At 50.6% G+C, this 20,595-nt stretch overlaps 1 protein-coding gene across 2 annotated transcripts; it reads right to left on the reverse strand.

The window, feature by feature from the left end:
- Positions 1-1,303: 1,303 nt before the first annotated feature.
- HTR1D (5-hydroxytryptamine receptor 1D) lies at positions 1,304-19,691 on the reverse strand. Of its 2 annotated transcripts, none has more exons than XM_059137399.1 (2): positions 19,552-19,691; positions 1,304-3,273 (listed from the first exon to the last, which is right to left on the reverse strand). In XM_059137399.1, exon 2 carries the CDS (start codon positions 2,568-2,570, stop codon positions 1,440-1,442), a length of 1,131 nt encoding a protein of 376 aa, XP_058993382.1. In that variant the 5' UTR covers positions 2,571-3,273; positions 19,552-19,691; the 3' UTR covers positions 1,304-1,439. The 2 variants fall into 2 exon arrangements, with proteins under 2 accessions (XP_058993382.1, XP_058993383.1); XM_059137400.1 differs by lacking the exon at positions 19,552-19,691 and adding an exon at positions 7,531-7,620.
- Between the last annotated feature and the right edge of the window lie 904 nt (positions 19,692-20,595).

A 20,595-nucleotide genomic window follows, 5' to 3' on the forward strand; every position in this document is an offset into this window, starting at 1 on the left:
GCTCAGCTCTTGGGAGTCTGGCCCCTCTTTATGAAATCCTCCCTAACAATAGGAACATTTATCTACTGCATCTGTAAATTGGGGATAAAGAGCCAACAACAAAATGTGCACAAGGAACATTGTAGGCACCCCACAAACATTGCAGGGCAATACAAAGCATTGTATTGCTTTTATACGATAACATACCTATTATTATCCCCATTTTAGAGCTGAAGAGGGTGAGGCAAGGAGGTCTTCAAAAACTTGCCCCAGGCCACCCAGCTAGAATTTGGTAGTAACTGAATTTGAACTTAGGCATCAGGTGCTCAGCTTTAACCATCAGGAGACTGGCTTTCATTGTTATGATGAGGCTCCAGTGAGAGAGGAGAGGCCAGTATGATGGTACAGGGCCAGGCCTCCGGTGGGTGCGCAGTAAATGGTGGAGACTGAAGTGGATTGAAAGGTTCATCCAGGGATGAGGGGTGGAAATTACCCAAAGACCTCACTGACCATGACATCTCATGCTTTTTATTTGACAAGACTCAACATCTTAAGATCTCTGATGAGAACAGGATATAAAAAAAAATAAATAAATAAAAAATAAAAAAAAAATTAAAAAAAAATTAATGAAACAAAATTCAGAATGGTGTCCCACTCAAAGCTTGGTGGGTCCAAAGCCTGTCAATCTACATCTTTGAGGATGATTGTGGGTTTTAACTTTAGAACATTAAGGCGGTGCAACTCCTGGGGAAGGAGGAAGGGGAGGGGGTAGCTGTTCTTCTTCTTTTTTTTTTTTTTTAAGATTTTATTTATTTATTTGACAGACAGAGATCACAAGTAGACAGAGAGACAGGCAGAGAGAGAGGAGGAGGCAGGCTCCCTGCTGAGCATAGATCCCCCCCCATACGGGGATCCATCCCAGGACCGTGGGATCATGACCTGAGCCGAAGGCAGAGGCTTTAACCCACTGAGCCACCCAGGTGCCCCTGCCTGTTATTTTCAAATCAAGGTGCCTCGTTGTATGGAGAACTCTCCACCCTGACTCCAATTCTCTTTCAGCTCAGGTCATAACCTCACATACTCTCCTCCTCTGAGCTCCATACAAAACTTAGGTAGACCAGAAAGCCTCCCATTTGAACCCAGGGTCTCTCTGTAGAGTCGGACAGTTTCCCATCTGAATTCAATCAACGGGGAATCCTAGGGATCCCATTTCTCCCAACATGGATGAGCCGTGAAAATATGCTAAGTGGAATCTTCAGTCTTGTCACCCTTCACAAAGCTGCCCCACTTTGGGTGGCACAGAAGTCAAGAAGACAACAGGAAGAAGAACGCTGAACAATTCTATTGGTCAAACCCAAACCCAACATATCAGGATGGACCCAAATCTCAGGAAAAATAAACAAGACAATTCCAGTGGGTTACAGGATGCAACAGATCACAAGAGTCACCCGCAAATAAGACTAGGTTTTCCGGAAGTGGACAACTTTCTGAAAGGCGTGCCGAAACTCCTTGTTAAAGACAGTGTATATTATGGGATTAATGAGGGAATTGAGATAGCCAAGCCAGGTGAAGAAGTCAAAGACGGCGGGGTGGAGCCAGCAGGAGTCCCGGCAGATGGGGAGGACCAGAGATGCGACAAAGAAGGGTAGCCAGCAGATGATAAAGGCCCCCAGGATGATCCCCAGCGTCTTCGTGGCTTTCCTTTCTCGAGCCGCGGAGATCCTCTTGCGCTCCAGGACACTATCGGCCAGCTTGATTTTCACGTGGTTGAAGAAGAGAGCGGAGCCAGCTGTGTGGGTGTGCCCCTCGTGGAGGCTGGGGCTGAGGGAGCAGAGCGAGGACCGCGCAGAGCCGGTGATGAGTTGGGCGGTGGTGAAGCGCTTCCCGTAGAGCGAAGGCGGGTTCAGGATGCGGTTCCGGGCGGCCACGTAGATGCGGCCGTAGAGGATGATGAGCAGCAGAGACGGGATGTAGAAGGCCCCGCAGGTGGAGTAGATGGTGTAGGAGATCTGAGACGTGTTCACCAGGCAGTCCGACATCTCTTCGTGAGCTTTGGCCTGCCGCCAGAAGAGTGGCGGGATGGAGATGCAGATGGAGATGACCCAGACGGTGGCGATCATGGCGGCCGCCCGGCCGGCTGTGCGGCGTTTACTGTACTCCAGGGCATCCGTGATGGCCCAGTACCTGTCCAGAGCAATGACACAGAGATGCAGGATGGAGGCCGTGCAGCACGTGATGTCGGAAGACAGCCAGATGTCACACAGGATTTGGCCAAAACTCCAGGTGCGAGTGGTGGTGTAGGCGATGCTGATGGGCATGACCAAGATGGAGACTAAGAGGTCAGTCATGGCCAGGGAGCCAATGAGATAGTTGGCTGGAGTATGGAGCTTCCTGGTGAGGAAGATGGTGGTGAGAACAAAGGCATTGGAGAGGGCCGTGGCCACTGTGATGATGGAAAGGAGCAAAGCAAGGGAGATCTTGAGGGCCCGGAGTGTCCCTGGACCCCAAGCCTCTGGGGTTTCCGTAGCATTCAGGGATCTATTGGAGGCCTCCTGGAGAAGGCCTTCCAGGGACTGGTTTGGCGGGGACATTCTAGGTGGCTCTCTCTTCTCGCAGACTTGGACACACACAGCTCCCTTCACAGTTGTCTTGCCTATGGGACAAGGTCATCCTTCTGCTTCACGCTGGTGGGGGCCCTCCATCAGTATGGCCCACAGTGAAAAGACCTCAAGACTTGACTATTTGAAAACAGTGAGGTGACAGCTGGTAATTAAAGGTCTTTCCTAAACTGGATAAATCCCAAGACGTCTCACTATTCTGGAACTTTGCCCAGCAACTCTTCAAGCCCAGAGGACACATGCTGAATTTGTTAGACATTTATCAGGAGCTCACACTAATGTGGACATTGCTTTGGGATTCTCACTTTTGGCATTTGGGCTCCTTCCAAAGCTTGAGGGATAAATGTGTTTAATGAGAACTTTGGAATTTCCCCCATCCTATTCTGAGAAGAGTCAGGGTTTCAGGTTGCCTCTGGGGAGCTTTTAAAACCAGAGACGAAAAGAAGTACCAGCAGATTCTCAGAAGTAGTCCGGTCAACAGCTCACCATTTTCCTAAGTTCATCTTGACACATCATGAGGCACTTAACTTTGGTTCCCGTCCCACTGATCACTTTGAGCCCAAACAGACAAAACATTCTGGTTCCCAAGACTTGAAGTATGCATGAGCTTAGAGAAGGCAAAACAAACCGATCACTGAGGATTCATCAAGAAGGGCACACGTCCAGAGCTCTGGGACTTAATAAAGAAAAGAAGGCAAGAGTTAGGTTCTAGAAGGACAATTGAGACACTTGAGATGAACTCTAAGTTTAAAAGCACACTGCTTAGTGCTAGCAGTGACACAGTGAAACTAGCATTGTCAAAAGTGTCAGGAGAACACAGGGGAGACCAACAAGTCCCACCCCCACAATTCCCAGAGGGGGCAGAGCCTCTGGAAGCATCACAGGCTTGTTATAAATACATGAAATCAGCTTTGTAAGTTATGAATCAGAAACCATCATTCTATTTGCTCAGCAACAACGAAAACTAAACAAAACAACTCTGTGCACAGAAGAAGAAAAAAAAAAGGTCACCAGGAAAGATATCAAATTTTTACAATGTATTTTGCCCTAGAGACTTTCTTCGATTATTTTTTTTTTTAGATTTTATTTATTTATTTGAGATAGAGCGAGAGTGAGAGAGAGAGAGCGCGCATACACAAGCAGGGGGAGAAGCAGGCAGAGGGAGAAGGAGGTTCTCCACTGAGCAGGGAGCCTGACGTGGGGCTCGATCCCAGGACTCTGAGATCATGACCTGAGCTGAAAGCAGATGCTCACCCACACTGAGCTACAGGAGTGGCCCCCTTTCTTCTATTCTTAAAAAATTTTTCAAATTTCCTAGAGTGGGCATGCATGATTCTTAAAATAAACACAAAGACAAAAAAACAAAAACACCTTTTGGTTAGCAGAGAAGTTAATTGCAGAAATTACAACAATGAGCATTTTTCATGGTGAAAGTTCAACTCCAGAAAATATATTCAGCTTTCTTTTTTTTTAAACTAATCTTTTTATTTTTATTTTTTTAAGATTCCATTTATTGGTTTGAGAGAGAGAGACACAGAGAGAGAGGGAACACAAGCAGGGGGAGTGGGAAAGGGAGAAGCAGGCTTCCCACAGAGCAGGGAGCCCGATGCTGGGGCTCGATCCCAGGACCCTGGAACCAGGACCCATGCCAAAGGCAGATGCCCAGTGACTAAGCCACCCAGGTGCCCCTATATTCAGCTTTCTAAATGGAAACTGGCAATGTTGTCACAAAAAAAACCCTTAAAGACTCATTTTCTCTTCTGTGTGCTTGAATCTGGGTTTCAGGATTTGGAACATGGTCAAGCCAAAGGTTTCTTGGAGCTTGGAGCCTCTGGTACAAGATAATAGGGGTAAGATAAAGCAGATGGCACTCTATTAAGGCCCATCTCTCGCACAACCCCAGCTGAAGACTGTGGGGCCTACTGGTAGCCCCCTGGGATAGAGCTGGCCAGGCAGATTTATATATACACACTTTAAAAATGTGATTATAATTATGTATGAATTTATTTCATAGTTTGTGTGTTTTGCAACTTAATATATTTTGAACTTTGTTCCATCAGTCATTCCCATAACATCATTCTTAAGGGCTGTATATAGCTCCAATGGGTAGCTACATTAAGAAGATTTCAATAGTCAAGGTCAGGAAGGATGGCATTCCTGGTGGCTGGAAAGGGAAGAGCGAAGGGCCAGAGGTCAGAAAGTGAAGGCTTGGGAAAGAGCCCAGCTGGCTGGAGCACAGAGAACAGAGGCGGGGTAGCAGAGAAGGCTCAGGAGGGGGCTGGCACCAGAGGTGGGAGGAGCTGGGTGCAGGGGGGAGCTTGGCTTGGGTAGGACAATCTGGGCTACAATCCCTCCTCTCTCCCACCCTCCTGTATGACTTTGGGCAAATCCCTTACCCTTTTCTGAGTCTCAGATTTTGTCTTCGAGACAGCCACCCTACCTGTCTCGACAGCTTCCATCACTCCTAGCAAGGCCGGCCTCTGAAACCCAGTAAACACTGAGCGATGTCAAGTCTCAAGTCTCATTACCATCTGACTCAGCAGAAAGGCTCAGGGACTTGTTGGGAAAGTTCAGTCTGTGTCCATTGATTGACTGGTTTTTAAACCATTAAGAAACTAAACCACAACAATGCAATAGTTTCTCTTCCAGTCCTCAAACTGGGGGAACTTCAGCTTAAAAAAAATGTATCTTCCCAGGGCACCTGGGTGGCTCAGTCGGTTAGGCGTCTGCCTTCAGCTCAGGTCATGATCCAAGAATCTTGGGATAGAGCCCCACCTTGGCTCCCTGCTCAGTGGGGAGCCTGCCTCTTCCTCTTCCCTTCCTCCTACTCATGCTCTTTCTTTGTCTCCCTCTCTCTCAAATAAATAAATAAAATCTTTAATAACATATATATTCCTAGAAGAGGGGAAACATTCTCAATTTAAGAAAACAAATCTGGAGCATCTGGGTGTCAGTGGGTTAAAGCCTCTGCCTTCAGCTCAGGTCATGATCTCAGGGTCCTGGGATTGAGCCCTGCATCGGGCTCTCTGCTCAGCAGGGAGCCTGCTTCCCCCTCTCTCTCTGCCTGTCTCTCTGCCCACTTGTGATCTCCCCATCAAATAAATAAATAAAATCTTTAAAAAGTAAAAAAAAAAAGAAAACAAATCTGTTGGGTTTTTTTTTTTTTTTTTTTTTTAATGTAGACTTGACCCCAGCACGGAGCCCAATGCAGGTCTTGAGCTCATAACCCTGAGACTGAGACCTGAGTTGAGATCAAGAGTCAGACACCTAAGTGACTGAGCCACCCATGCACCCCAAGAAAACCAATCTTAATCTTAGCCTGCTCAAGAACATTCCCAAAGTTGAAAAGATATTATTATTATTATTAGGTCTTTTATAAAGTTCCTGCTATGTTGTAGGCACTGAGCTAGCCCTGGGGCCAAGAGTCTCCCACTGTGACATGGGCATTATGGCCCCACCTTATAAGTGAGCAGAGAGGTGATGTCATCTGCCCAAGGTCACCCAGCTAGAAGTGGAAAAACTGGGTCTGGAGTCATTCTTGAGATTTCCATTCTTCTCCACACTGCCTGGATCAGGAAGAAAAGCCTTAAGGCACATGTGCTTCCAGGAGTGAAACTGGTTTGGGGCCTCACAGGGATAGGTGAAAATGATGCTCTCTCCGACCCTCTCACCCCATGCTCCACCTCTGGCTCAAGTTTTCTTCCCACTTTGGTTCACATGGAAAATGTGAAGTTGGGTTGGACTGTTTGGAATGCTCTTCCTTCCAGACAGACCAGGTGCAGTCATTTCTTATGGAGGGCTGTGCGCTTGCCTCACAAACCCATCCATGTGGCCGTCCCTTGGGTTCCAGGCATTCCGATGGCCTCACTCAGTGAAAGGCGTGGGCTCAGAGAGGCCTGGGAGGCTGGTGGGTGACATCTTGGAAGGACAGGGTAGCTTGCCTTGGTCGGGAATGCTGGGCTGGAATTTTGAGGGAAGCCACATGATTCTGAAGCTCTCTCCTTCCTCTCCTGCCTGCTGTCCTTCCCCACCCTCAACAACGTTGGAGAAATTTCCCACAATCCTGCTACCTTTGGCGATAAAGACTGTAGCTCTATAAGCAGCTGCCTCTCCTATCGCACTTCAGATAATAAAACAAAAAAATACAAATGAAAGCAACAGTGAGATAGCACATTCAACCAGCAGTCAAGGAAGACGTTTTCAATCTGATCCTGCTGCGCGGCACCCCATGAGGGTGTGGACCAACGGAATGGTCACCTACCACCAGCATAGTGGAAAGAGGAGGAATCTCGTTGGCCAACACTCTGATATTATCTCATAAAGCTGAGAATGCAAGGATTACCTCATGGCCCAGTCATTTTGCTCCCAGGTGTGGATCACAGGGAGGTTCTTCTCTGTGTTCATCAGCAGAGAGGAACAAGAATGGTCACCATGGCACGGACTAGAAACAACTAGAAACCACCGAAATGTCCATCCACAGGAGAGTGGTAGAATGTGGCGTATCCCTGTGCCAGGGCCCCGCGGAGAAGCCAACCTCAATAAGCCAAAGCTGTATTCAAGTGGGTGCTTTTCACAAGCAACACTGAGTGCCAAAGTCGCAAACACGCAGGGAGAAACAAAGTGTTTAGAGACATAAATATATGTTGGTGAAGCCATAAGGAAAAGCAAGGAAATGTTAAATGTAAAATCCAGGATTGTGGTCACCCCTGGAGGGGAAAAAAGGCAGGAATGAGATTGTGCAGTTTTTTAAGGTGGTGGTAGGTACATGAATGTTGATGATTATTCTTTGAACTGTATGTATATTATAATACATAATTTTTTATAGGGAATGATATATTTGTAATTATTTCTCTTAGACAATCAATTTTGTACATTTGAAAAAAAAGAACCATACTATCAGCAATGACACGGACACATTTTGATGCAGTAATACCTGTTGATACATTTGAATCCAGAAGATCTGGGTTCTGGTCCCAGCTCTGCCACCGACCATCAGGTAACTAAGGATAAGTCATGACTTCTCTTGGACCCTTAGTTTTTTCCTTGGTAAAATGGAAATATAAGTATTGGTATGCTGCCCCAAAGGATGTTTCATACTTCCAGTAAGATCATGTATGTGATGTGTACTAACTATAGAGACTTTGGCAAGTATAACAAGGGTATAAAGATGGCAGGCAGTGGCTAAAAGCATACATCTTTTAAAATATATATATATATATATATATATATATATTTTTTTTTTTTTTTAATTTTGTTTATTTATTTGACAGAGAGAGATCACAACTAGGCAGAGAGGCAGTCAGAGAGAGAGAGAGGAGGAATTAGGCTCCCAGCTGAGCAGAGAACCCGATGCAGGACTCCGTCCCAGGACCCCGAGATCATAACCTGAGCTGAAGACAGAAGCTTAACCCACTGAGCCACCCAGGTGCCTCTGAAATATATATATCTGCTTGAGAGACAGAAAGAGCATGAGCAGGGGAAGGGGAAGAAGGAAAGTGAGACAGAATACTCAAGCAGACTCCCTGCTGAGCAGGGAGCCCAATGCTAGGACCCTGAGATCATGACCTTAGCCAAAATCAAGAGCCAGAGACTTAACGGACTGAGCCAGCCAGGTGCCCCTCAAAGCATACATTTTAAGTCAGGTAGGATCAGGTTCCAATTCCTGTTGCTCCACTTTCTTGCTATGGCCGTTGGGCAAGTCATGCAAGCTCTCTGGGCGTGCACTGCCTCTGTGATTGGAGCTGATAATCTGGACCTCACGGAAGCTTGGGGAGAACCGGTAAGACCATCGATCCAAACGCCTGACAGAGTGAGTGATGACTTCTCTGGTTTCTCTATGATGTGTCCAACCAAATTCAGGTCTGCAGGCAATGAGGTCTCCTCAGTCTACTGTCCAACAAGCCATCCCTGTGCATTTTAGTGAGTCATGTCTGCCACTGTCTGAACTACCATCCATACCAGGGAGATTCTCCCTTGTTGAACGCACCCCTATAAACTACCGCAGCAGCAGCAGCAGCAGCAGCAAGGATTCCCCTCAGCCCAGTGGTGTCTCCCTGCGGAGTCTAGACCGCACAGACCCCAGCCATACCATATACTCTCAGCGCTAGCATCTCTCCAGTGAGAGGGAGGGGAAAAGCAGGGTGTCAATCTTAGCTTGTGGCGCAGACCACTTCTGAGCTTCGCTGATTGGACCAGCGGACACATGACCCCAAATGAGCCATCCAGATTCTCTCCTGGGAATTTAGCAAGGAGACTGCGAGGAGCTGGGAAGATTGACAACGGAGGAGGTGCAACCTGCAAGTCAAGGACCCTGAGGCTGAAATCTGGCCATGGCTAAGACCAAGGCCAGGGCAGGTTTGGGGGCAGCAGAAAAACCATAGGTAAATAAGAAAACAGGTCTGCAGAGAAATGTAGGAGAAGGGAGTAGACAGAGAAAAGAGCAGAGAGACAGGGGAATCCCCTGTCCCAAGAGAGGAAGTGGAAGGAACCTTCCAGATCCAATGGCACTCCTTCCTATTCCTGGATGTCCATGAGCAACCTCTGTACCCAGGAATCCTCACTGGTACCGGCTCCTGCTTTTCCCGGTGGAGTCAGTTTAAATGGACTGAGAAACAGTCCAATGGACCCTGGGAAGTGGTAATAAGACTGAGTTTCTTTTCCCCCAAACAGTCCCAACTGTGGGGTGGAGGCAAGTCATTTCACCTCCTGGGCTTTTCTTCTTCTATCTGTAAATTGGGGTAATAGCACCTTTCTCCCAGAACTGCTCTGTGGGTTCAGTGGGAAGGATGAGAGCCTGGTCCACAGCAGGGGCTCTTTGTAGCCCTTTTAACAAGGGCTTCCTACCCAGGGCTCATTCCGTTTGCAGAAAGATCAGTCACCTCCCCTTTCTGAAGGATCTTTATTTGAACAGAGTCATAAAACCTTGCCAGAAACCAAGAGGATATATGGGTTTAATGTATCCTCAGAAGTCAGTCTCATCTTTTTGGAAGAAAAAAACCCTGGGCTCTGTGATAAAGATTTGTTATGGTAGGATAGATCCCCCCACCCAGAGAAATCTGTGTCTGTGCTTTCTCTAGAAGCCGTGTGGTATGGCTGAGTGAGCCCTGGATGGGGAAATCATTCTCCACAAATCTGAGGAATGCTTTATATTTTACAAAGTGCATCCACAGCTATGGCCCTCTCCTCTCCAGGGCATGGGACCTCCCTCAACCTTAGTTTCCTCCTCTGTAAAATCAGGGCATCAAGTTTACCTCTCTGGGGGTGTTGTGAGTGTGAAGTAATATATATGGAGAAAACTGGAAAAGAGTTAACATGGGTGTGTCTGTCTGTCTGTATCTGAGCCCAAGAGCTGACTTCTAATTCGTTTCACAAGCAAGTCTATCCTTCACCTGTTTCTCTAATTATAAAATCTGGAAAATGTAAAAAATTTTAAGAAGCCAAACCTCTTACGAAAATCTTCTACTCGCAGCCATATAACCAACAAAAACCTGCACGTATGTCCGCCAAACCACTTGTGCAAGAATCGTTCACACAGGCACGGTTTAACAGCCACAGACGGAAAACTATCCCAACAGACAGCCGCCGTAGAACGGAGAAATGAGCTGCGGCAGACTCATGCAGTAGAATACTGCACACCAGCGAGAAGGAGCTCCAGCTCCTTGCCTCGCACAACCACGTAGAAGGAACAGGCGTCATGCTGAACCCAAGAAGCTGCACATTATGACACAGCACACGTGATTTAAACATCATGAAGTTCAAGAACAGGCAAAACTGACCTGCACTGATGGAAGCCCCGGGGCCTTTCCCTTCACCTCTTTGCGCTGTTTCTTCATAGGGAAGATGGGGATGAGGGGGGCTTGGCTGAGTCACTCAGTGGAATGTGCAACTCTTGATCTCAGGGTTGTGAGTTCAAGCACCACACTGGGTATAGAGACTGCCTAAAAATAAAATCTGGAGGACACCTGGGTGGCTCAGTGGGTTAAAATCTCTGCCTTTGGCTCTGGTCATGATCTCAGGGCCCTAGAATCAAACCCCATGTTGGGCTCTCTGCTCAGCAGGGAGCCTGCTTCCCTTCCTCTCTCTCTGCCTGCCTCTCTGCCTACTTGTCATCTCTGTCAAATAAATAAATAAAATATTAAAAAAAAATAAGGGGCGCCTGGGTGGCTCAGTGGGTTAAAGCCTCTGCTTTCGGCTCAGGTCATGATCCCAGGGTCCTGGGATCAAGCCCCGCATCGGGCTCTCTGCTCAGCAGGGAGCCTGCTTCCTCCTCCCTATCTGCCTACTTGTGATCTCTGTCTGTCCAAAAAAAAAAAAAAAAACTGCTTTAAAAAAAAATAAAATCTGCGGTGCCTGGATGGCTGAGATGGTTAAGCATCTGATTTTGGCTCAGGTCCTGATCTCAGCATCCTGCAATCAAGCCTCCTGTTGGACTCCCCACTCAGTGGGGAGTCTGCTTGTCCCTCTGCCCCTTTCCCTGCTTGTACACTCTCTCTCTCAAATAAATAAAACCTCTAAAAAAAAAAAAAGTAGGGCGCCTGGGTGGCTCAGTGGGTTAGGCCGCTGCCTTCGGCTCAGGTCATGATCTCAGGGTCCTGGGATCGAGTCCCGCATCGGGCTCTCTGCTCAGCGGGGAGCCTGCTTCCCTCTCTCTCTCTCTGCCTGCCTCTCCATCTACTTGTGATTTCTCTCTGTCAAATAAATAAATAAAATCTTTAAAAAAAAAAAAAAGTAAAATAATGGGGGCGCCTGGGTGGCTCAGTGGGCTAAAGCCTCTGTCTTCGGCTAAGGTCATGGTCCCAGGGTCCTGGGATCGAGCCCCACATCGGGCTCTCTGTTCAGCAGAGAGCCTGCTTCCTCCTCTCTCTCTGCCTGCCTCTCTGCCTGCTTGTGATCTCTGTCTGTCAAATAAATAAATCTTTAAAAAAAAAAAAAAGTAAAATAAAATACAATCTTTAAAAAAAGAAAGAAAGTGTGGACAATAACAATACCAACCTCAAAGTGCTGTTATGTTTGAGTGAGTTGAACAGAAAGCCCAGCCATATAGTGAACGCTCCATGGTTAGTTATAATGAACAGCCCCTCCCTGGCAAACCTGATTTAGAAGAAACACGTTAAATGATGCAATCCAACCCGATCGGCTGGGATTGCTGATGCCCAGAGAGGTACATGCCTTGTCTAAGATCACACAGTACGGTTTCCCACCCTTCTCAGCTCAGCTCCGTGCTTCTACTATCTCATGCTGCCTCCACCAGCACCCGTCAAAAGAAGGGGGAGATTTCCTTGTCCCTCAAGTTTAGGTTCAGTGTGAACTAGCTGTGGTCAACAGAATGAAGCAGAAGGGACAGTGAGCCAGTTCCAAATTTAGTCCTCAAGAGGCTGTGCAGGTTTCTGCTTACACTCGGCCACTGCCATGAACACATGTAGGAGTGAGCCTACCGGTCCCTAGAGGAGGCAAAGATACATGGAGCAGAGAGTCACTCCAGCCAACTGCCCCCAGGCAAAGCCAGCCTAGGACAGAGGCTCTCAGTGGACCAGCAGATGCCTGTGTGAACCCTGCTAAACCAGCAGAAATGCCCAGCCAATTTCAGATTAAATCAGCCGGTCTCCAGATGCAGGATTCATAGGAATAAATGCCTTCTTAATCCACTGAGTTTGGGGGTGGTTTGTTACATGGTTTGTTACACTTTAGGACTAAGCTCTGGCATCGCCCCAGGAAGCCTTCCCTAACTTTCTATCCACAGCCCAGCTTGGGTTAGATACCCCGCTTCTGGACTCCTACCACCACAGCTCTTACCATGCTGGACTGTCTCCATCACTGGACCTTGAGTGCAGTGACCATGGCTTAGTTAACCCCTAGAGCCCAGACACCTAGCCCAGAGCAAGAGGAAGGGGCGCTAACAGAGCTTGACCTGAGTGGGAAGCCCTGATCTTTGCTTCGTTCTGCCATAAACTCTTTGGCCTTGGATAAGTCAGTTCCTGCTCTGTGCCTCAGTGTCTCCATCTTGAAAATGCAAGGGTTTGGGGTGCTTTGGTGGCTCAGTTGGTTAAGCATCTACCTTCAGCTCTGGTCATGATCCTGAGATTGAGCCCTGACTGGGGCTCCCTGCTCAGCTCGGGGAGCCTGCCTCTCCCCTCTCCCCTTGCCCTTCCCCTCTGCTTATGCTCCCTCTCGCTCTCTAATAATTAAAATGTTAAAAAAATAAAAATAAAAAATCCAAGACAGGTGAAGCCTGTTTTCCAGACCTTTGCAACAGCTAGGGAAGTCTGAGAAGGCAACACCTTCCTACTTACGGCTTTGCACTGAGTTATTACCAGTGTTCAGTAGGGAAGGGACCACCTTGAACGACTAAGCCTTGCACAAAGGCTTTGTGGTTGACAACTCACCGGATTTCCTCCCCTGCTTGTGGGAAAGCGGGCAAAGGGGTTTTAAACTCTCTCCATCTGCCTCTCATACTACAGCTTGGAGACAGACTTAGTACCCCCATTTTACAGACGGAAAAACTGAGGTCCAGAGAGGTGAAATGACTAGCCCAGGGCCATGTGGGTAATATCTGACACAGCTGGGAATGAGAGCCAGTGCTAAAAAAATTCTCGGATAGCTATCACTGCTGGCCACATGTGGCAGTTGTCTAAGTTGAGGGCTTGAGACGTGGCTACTTGAGATGGGCTGGAGTGTAAAACGTATTGAGTTTCAAAGAGTTTCAAAAAGAATGTAAAATATCTCACTAATAATTTTTTCTATCAGTTAGTTGATCATATTTTGGACATATTGAGTAAATAAAACATACGTGAAATTCATTTCACTTTCTTCTTCTTTCTCCTTCTCCTCCTCCCCCTCCCCCCTTCTTCTTCTTCTTCTTTCTTTCTTCTCCTTCTCCTTTTAACACAGCTACCTCTAAATTTTCTAAATCTAAAATTACCTTTGTGGCTTGATTCCTGTTTATATCGCATAGTGGTGCTCTCCAGCCAGGGGTTCTCGACAAGGGGTGCTATCGCCCCCTAGGGGTCATTTTGGGACTCAGTCCTCAGGGAACTCCCGCAATCCAGGGGCGGGGCTGGGACGGTCTGCGGCGCAGCGCTCGCGGGGGCTGGAACAGCAGTAGCAGCAAAGGAACGGCAGGCGCTATTACGAGCTCCCCGTGCGCCAGGCACTGTTCTCAGCACGTCTCCTTTATCCACTCGTTTAAGGCTAATCCCACCCTCTAAAGTCAGTCTTACTGGTGTTATTCCCATTGCCCAGCGCAGCTCAGATAAATGGCTTGTTGAGACCCTGCAGATCTAGGATAGGAACCCGGCTTGCTCGCCTCCCTGCTCCACCGCTCAGGAAAGGTGAGTGTGTTCCACTCCGCCCTCCACTGCACAAATAGCCCACGCAAGCCTGCACACACTCACAGACTCTTTGCTGGGGACCTGCTCCACCACTCGCACCTGAATGCGCCCCGACCCCAGGGAAGCATGCACGCCATCCTCCACCTACCTTTTCAGCACAGCCCAGAGCGAGGACAGAAACAGCCGCTCACTGCAGCTCATCTCACACTGGAATGAACCCACGGGCTACCTAGGGACCTTAGGAAACACGCAGGTGCTGATTCCGTGGGGCGGGAGCAGGACCTGAGATTCGGCATTGCCGACAAGCTCCCAGGTAAATGCGGCTGCTCCATGCACCGCAGTGAACGGTGCAGGAGATAACAGCCAAGTCAGCGCCAGGACTTAAGAAGATCCGAGTGTCAGAGCAGGAAGGACTCAGGAATCATTTACTGCAACTCCCTTGTGGTGCTGACAGGGAGAGAGGCCCAGAGAGGGCAGGACACTTGCCCAAGGGCACACAGCGAGTTATAGGCAAAGACCAAGTCTTCAGATTCCTATCAGTGCTCCTTCAGATGCCTCCCATTTGCAGCAGGAACTTGAGACTAAGGACATTAGTATCCAGAGGCTCTTGTGCCCAACTCACATACATTTTTGACATTTTCCAATCTCCCAGTCACCTCCGTCTGGGTTTCCATACTAGGGGAGTGATTCTTGGAGCAGACTGGAGGGGCAGACCACACTTTGCCAGAAGCCTCTAGGGCTACATCCCCAGGTCCTGGAGCTCACCCCGCTGCTACCACCCCTCTAACCGCCCCCCCACCCCTGCTGCACATCTGGGTCCCCAGACAGCACTTGAGCTGATGGAGTGAATAAACCACTTTCAGGACAAGTGAGATGCTGTCTTCTCCAGACTGGATAAACAAGGTTTGAACAATAGGAATTCATTTCCTAGAAATGAAACACGGGATTTGTTAGTGCTTATGGGATCCAAAACCTGTTCTTCACCATCTGCTCACTCTGCTGGGAGCCATAATCCAGCTGTGTTACAAACACAAGCTTTAGAGTCAGGTAGACTGAATTTCCTTCCCTGCTCTGCCACTTACTAGCTCTGTGACTCTGGGCAAGTTTCTCGACCTCTCTGAGCCTGTTTCTTCAACCATTCCACAGCTGTTCGCTTAAAGCCTTACCATGTGCCAAGCACACGTGGACCCTGTTCCCGGAAGACTTCCGGCGGCCCCGGGAAAACTGCTCCTGGAACCTGGGTCCACAGACATCACTGAGGATGACACTGGAGCATGAAGGGAGCCCTGGGAATGTAGGAGAGACCTGCTGTGACCCTGAGACCCCTTCGGAAAGTAGCCCTGAAATGGAGTGCTAGAGGACAAGGCAGTAGTTGAGGCCAATGATAGCTATTCCACAGACGGAAGAATCCTTGGAGAACTTTTCCCTTCATGCGCCCTGAATCCTTCTTCACTTCCCGTTGCTGACCTGTCCAGAGGCCGCACGGTCCAGTCCTTCCCACTCCTCTTTGTGTGCACTCAGCAGAAAACCCCACCTCCAGCGTGGCTGAGGCCTCCTGCAAATACACTGTGGTTCTCTCACTCCTCTGAGCTTTCGCACAGGCTGTTCCCTCCAGGTTCCTCTGGACCCAAGAGATGGAACTGGTTACTCCCCGCTCCCTACCGCAGTGGGCTCATTTGCTGATTGCCTGTCTCCCTGTTGGACTTGATTTCTGCAAGGGGCGGGGGGGAGTGGTATACATGTGTCGTGAAGCCCAGCGCCCTCTGTGAGGGGGACCCCTCATCCACCCACCCAAAGGCAACTTCACTCCCAGGATTGAATTCAACTGTCACCTCTTTGCTGAAATGTGTCCACTCGTTCCACCACTTATGGGAGTTGGGCAGGTCCCAAACTCGATACAGCCATCATCTTCCTCATCCACACCAGCCTCTCCGGTTTCCTCCTTGGCAGGCACAATCCCGTTCCCATTCACCTACCCGCAGCACTCGGCATCCTCCCCCGCCCCTTTCTCCCCCAGCAATTACCCAGTTATTTCCCTTTCATGTCTGAGCAGGTTGAGGCTCAGAAAGATCATGCAATCTGCTCAAGGTCACACAGCACATACATGGGCAGACCCAGGGTCTTGCTCTGAACAGCTCAGACTTCTTCCCTAGCCTGACCTCTAATTCCCTACAAGTCTCATCTCCTCTCCCCTGACTTCCTCACACACATCTGGGGCATTCACGTCCCGGTTCAGGCTGACTCCCCTCTGCCTGGAAAAACAATCTATCCCACTCCCCTTCAGGCATACCTGATGTCATCTGCCTTCTGATCTGAAGTCCTTATTGAAAGCCACTTACTTCTGGGGCACCTGGGTGGCTCAGTGGGTTAAGCCGCTGCCTTCAGCTCAGGTCATGATCTCAGGGTCCTGGGATCGAGCCTCGAATTAGGCTCTCTGCTCAGTGGGGAGCCTGCTCCCCCCTCTCTCTCTGCCTGCCTCTCTGCTTACTTGTGATCTCTCTGTCAAATAAATAAATGAAATCTTTAAAAAAAAAAAAAAACTACTTACTGCAGGAAGCCTTTTCTGGTGAACCAGATGCGAAACCTTCCTCCTTGAAGTCTTCTCCAGACTCCAGGACTGTTTGTGCCTCTCCCTGCCCATGCCTGGAAGCTCTTTGAAGAGCTAGCTACCTATTCCCACAGCCCACCAGGGACCACGACACAGTAGGATGGCAATCAGTATAGGAGAACTCCTTTGTAAGGCTTCAGTGAGCCCTGAAGAAATAATAGCATTTGCACTCTCCAGTTTGAAACTCTCCAGTGGCTCCCATGTCAGAACAAAATCCGAAATCCTCACCACAGCCCACAAGGCCCTACACTGTCTGCTGCCCAAGACACCTACCTCTCTGACTTTGTCTCTTACCAGCTGCCCACCCCACACTTAAATATCACCTCCTTGGGCCGCCTGGGTGGCTCACTGGGTTGAAGCCTCTGCCTTTGGCTCAGGTCATGATCTCAGGGTCCTGGGATAAAGCCCCACATCAGGGTCTTTGCTCAGTGGGGAACCTGCTTCCCCCTCTCTTTCTGCCTCTCTTTATGCCTACTTATGATCTCTGTCTGTCAAATAAATGAAAAAAAAAAATCTTAAAAAAAAAAAAAGAAGTTTTAGCCCACTGAGCCACCCAGGTGCCCCTTGAATTATCTTCTTCAAATGCATATACGAGAGGCATCTGGGTGACTCAGTGTATTAAAGCTTCTGCCTTTAATTCTCAGTGGATTAAAGCTTCTGCTCAGGTCATGATGGCAGAGTCCTAGGATCTAGCCCTGCATGGGGCTCTCTGCAGGGAGCCTGCTTCCCTTCCTCTCTCTCTGCCTACTTGTGATCTCTGTCAAAGGAATAAATAAAATCTTTAAAAGATATATATCACCTCCTTGGCAAAGCTCTGACCGACCAATACAATCGAGGATCTCTCATTCTCTAGGCTATCATCCTGCTCGATGCTCCTTTTAGCACCTCACCCAATCTGGTATTTTCTGCTCCTCTCTGCTTGTCTCACGCCTACCCCCTCCCAAAACTTGCCTTCTGACAAGCCCATCGCTATATCCCCAGTGTCTAGAACAATGTGGGGCTGACAATACCTAGATAGGTCTACAGCCTGAGGAGAGATCTTTGCTGGGGACAAATCTGTATGAGTCACATGCACAGAGGTGGTAACTAAAGCCAGCGGGGGTGGGTGAGACACCCAGGGAGAGTGTCTAGTATGAGCAGAGCAGAGGGCCTGGGGGAGTAGAGCAGCTAATGGCTATAGAAAGAAGGATAAACCTGCAAAAAGAAGAAATGAAGAAGGGAAAATATGACAGTGCCACATCGCAGGAGCCAGAAGTGTGTCCAGAGGAAAGGAGGGGTCAGCCGTGTCATCTGCTACTCAGAGAGAAAGTTCAAGACTGAACGATGTCCGTAGAATTCGGCTTGCTGGAGGACACCAGTGACCTTGGCAGACCCCTGCCCTTCTGCATGAGCCCCAGACCCCTAACCATCCACAATGAGAGGGGCCTCTCAGGTCCCGGGAACTCCCAGCTCTGAGAATGTCTTTTCACTCAGAGTCACATCACTTCACCAAGAACTGTCATGCATCTGCAGCCTAGGAGAGAAGAGATGACCCTGTCCATTCACCCTCATTATCCGCCATGCATCTGACAAACTCTGAGAAGCACCCTTGTATTTCTGGGTCTGTTACTAGGCACCAGGGGGAGGAGAGGAAGCCCTAAGCCCTACCAGTCAGGTCCAGCTGGCCAGCCCCTCCCTTCCAGGCGGTGGCTAGATCCTGGCTTCCCGGATGCCTCCAGAGTAAAGACCACCCGTTTCTCCCTACCTGCTGGACAGGACCAAAAGCTGGAGAAGGTTCAGCTGTCCAAGTGGCCTTACTTGCTGCTGTCAGTAAAGAGTCCCTCCAGGTCTCTGTGAGGAAGGCTAAGCCCCCGAACAGTGGAGAGACGTGTGCTCAATCAGAAAACACTGGAGGCTAATTCCAAGGAAGAGATTGAGAGATGACTCCCACTAATCAGAGCAATGATTTCCGCTAATGGCTGAGTTGTTGAGTGCCCAGGCGCTGTGCTGAGCAATGACCACATTGGATTTGCACAAGGAAGCCTGCAAGGCAGCATTCTTAACCCTTTTCACATGGGAGAAAGCCATGGCTCAGAGAGGTAAAGGGCTTTCCCAAGGTCAGGCAGCTAGTAAATAGCCAAGCCCGGTTTGCTAATGCAGTCTGATGGAGAGTACCTGCGCTGAACTGTTGAACTTCCAACAGTGAGGCAGGGGGCTAAGTCTTAGATCCTCTTACAAGTAATGTGACCTTGGGCGCGATCAAATCTCCACTCTCCCCGTCTGCAGCAAAGCAGATTTCTTAGTGCCCTTCCAGTTCTGACATTCTGTGATTAGCTAGGATTTATACAGAACTTTACAGTCTAAAAAAAGGCATCCTTATAGCAGTTCCTTTATTCCCACGGATCGTGCAGGGTGGGAGAAGTATCCCCTCCATTTGATAGACGAGCAATCTGAAGTTCGAAAAGATGCAGTGACCTGCCCAAGGTCACAAAGCAAGTCCGGGCCCGCCGGGCTTCGGGTCTGGAAGCCGAGGCTCCACACTGGACGCTCTTTCCACTCGCCTCGGCAAAGGGCTGGCCCCAGCGCTGCGCCGCACCGCGACCTGGCCGGCAGGGGGCAGCGCCCCGCTTCCCTCCGCCGCCCGGGGCCACGTGGGGGCGTCACAGCCCCCGACCCAGGGTCGCGCCCCCCGCCCGGCCAGACGTCGCCCCCGCGCGGGGGTGCCCCGAATGCGCTCCTGGGATCCCGCAGCCGTCTCCGGGCGCTGCCTCGGCCCCCACTCCGCCCCGGGGCTCCGGGACGGCGCCCCTCACGGACGCTCCCCGCGGGTCGGATTGGTCCTCCGAGACCCTCTGTCCTGCGCGCGCGCGCGCTTCCCGTCCGAAGGCACCGAGAAGGGGGCCCCGCGGGTCACGGAGGCCCCAAGCCGTGGCGCCCCCTCCCCGCTCCAGCGCCCTCGGGACGGCCGCCACGGCCGGACTCCCAGCCGCCAGGGCCCCGGCGCGTCCACCCCCGGCGGCACTCGGCTCCGAGAGCTTACCCGCTCCGGGCCACGCAGGTGCGGACCCCACGCTCGCCCGCCAGGGTCCTGCTTCCTCGCGCAGCGCCGCGTCTCTCCGCCGGCGGCCGCCGCATCTCCGCCGCGACCCGCGCCGAGCTCCGGGCGCCGCCCGCCCCGCCGCCCCGGGGGCTCTGCCCGGCCCGCGCCCTCGCGATCCCCGCCTCCCTCCGCCCCGGCGGGCGCCCTGCGGCTCCCGCTCCGCGCTCCCCTTCCCGCGCGCGCCGCTCCTCCTCGCTCCCCTCCCCCAGCTCCTCCCCCGCGAGCCTCGCTCCCCTCTCGGCCCCCCGCCCGCGGTCCGCAGGCTCGGCCCCCTCCTGCCCCGGCCCCGCGGGGAGCTCCGAGCCCCCGCCGCCGCCCCAGCCCGGCGCCCCCGCTCCCCGCGCCGCACCTGTACGAGAGCCGAGTGGGGAGGAGGAGGGCTGGGTCCGCAAGGGGGGGCCACGCCCAGAGCCCCGGGCTGAGAGCCGAGCCTCCCGTTCGGTCCTCCCGCGCCCGTCTCGGGTGTTCATCCCTAGTTGGGTTTTTTTTTTTTTTTCGTTTAACAAATAACTGTTGCTTTGTGTATCAGGCATGTTCTAGACACTGGGGACATGGTGCACTAAACAGATGTGGACCCAGGGGAGCTTATATGAACGTGATAAGTAAAATACATAAAATGTTTGTAGAGGTAAATGGTATGGAAGAAAATGAAGTAGGGAAAGGAAAGAGAGAGGAGGTGGCCTCAGGAGCGGAGGCGGGAGGTGGGGACTGGGCGCTGCCCCAGTGTGGGGAACCGGGATTCCCAGCGAGGGACACCCCCCCCACACACACACACACACACGTGGTCGGTCGGGGTCGGTCAGGGTCGGTGGGGGGACTAAGGGAATGACGGGAGCTGAGTTCAGGGAGGCAGGGGCCCCGTCCCAGACAACCAGGACTGAGAGAGGGCTTGAGCACAAAGTGGACATGGAAAAGCGACCGTGGCCGAGACACAGAGCTGGGCGCGTTCGCGTGTCCGCTCCACGCGGCTCGGGGGGAGCTGGC

The sequence above is a fragment of the Mustela lutreola genome, chromosome 10 (genome assembly GCF_030435805.1).
Source record: "Mustela lutreola isolate mMusLut2 chromosome 10, mMusLut2.pri, whole genome shotgun sequence".
Taxonomy (NCBI): Eukaryota; Metazoa; Chordata; class Mammalia; order Carnivora; family Mustelidae; genus Mustela; species Mustela lutreola.

What these genes read in the sequence shown, in the direction of transcription:
- HTR1D (XM_059137399.1), bottom strand. Translation starts at nt 2,570, where the DNA reads ATGTCCCCGCCAAACCAGTCCCTGGAAGGCCTTCTCCAGGAGGCCTCC.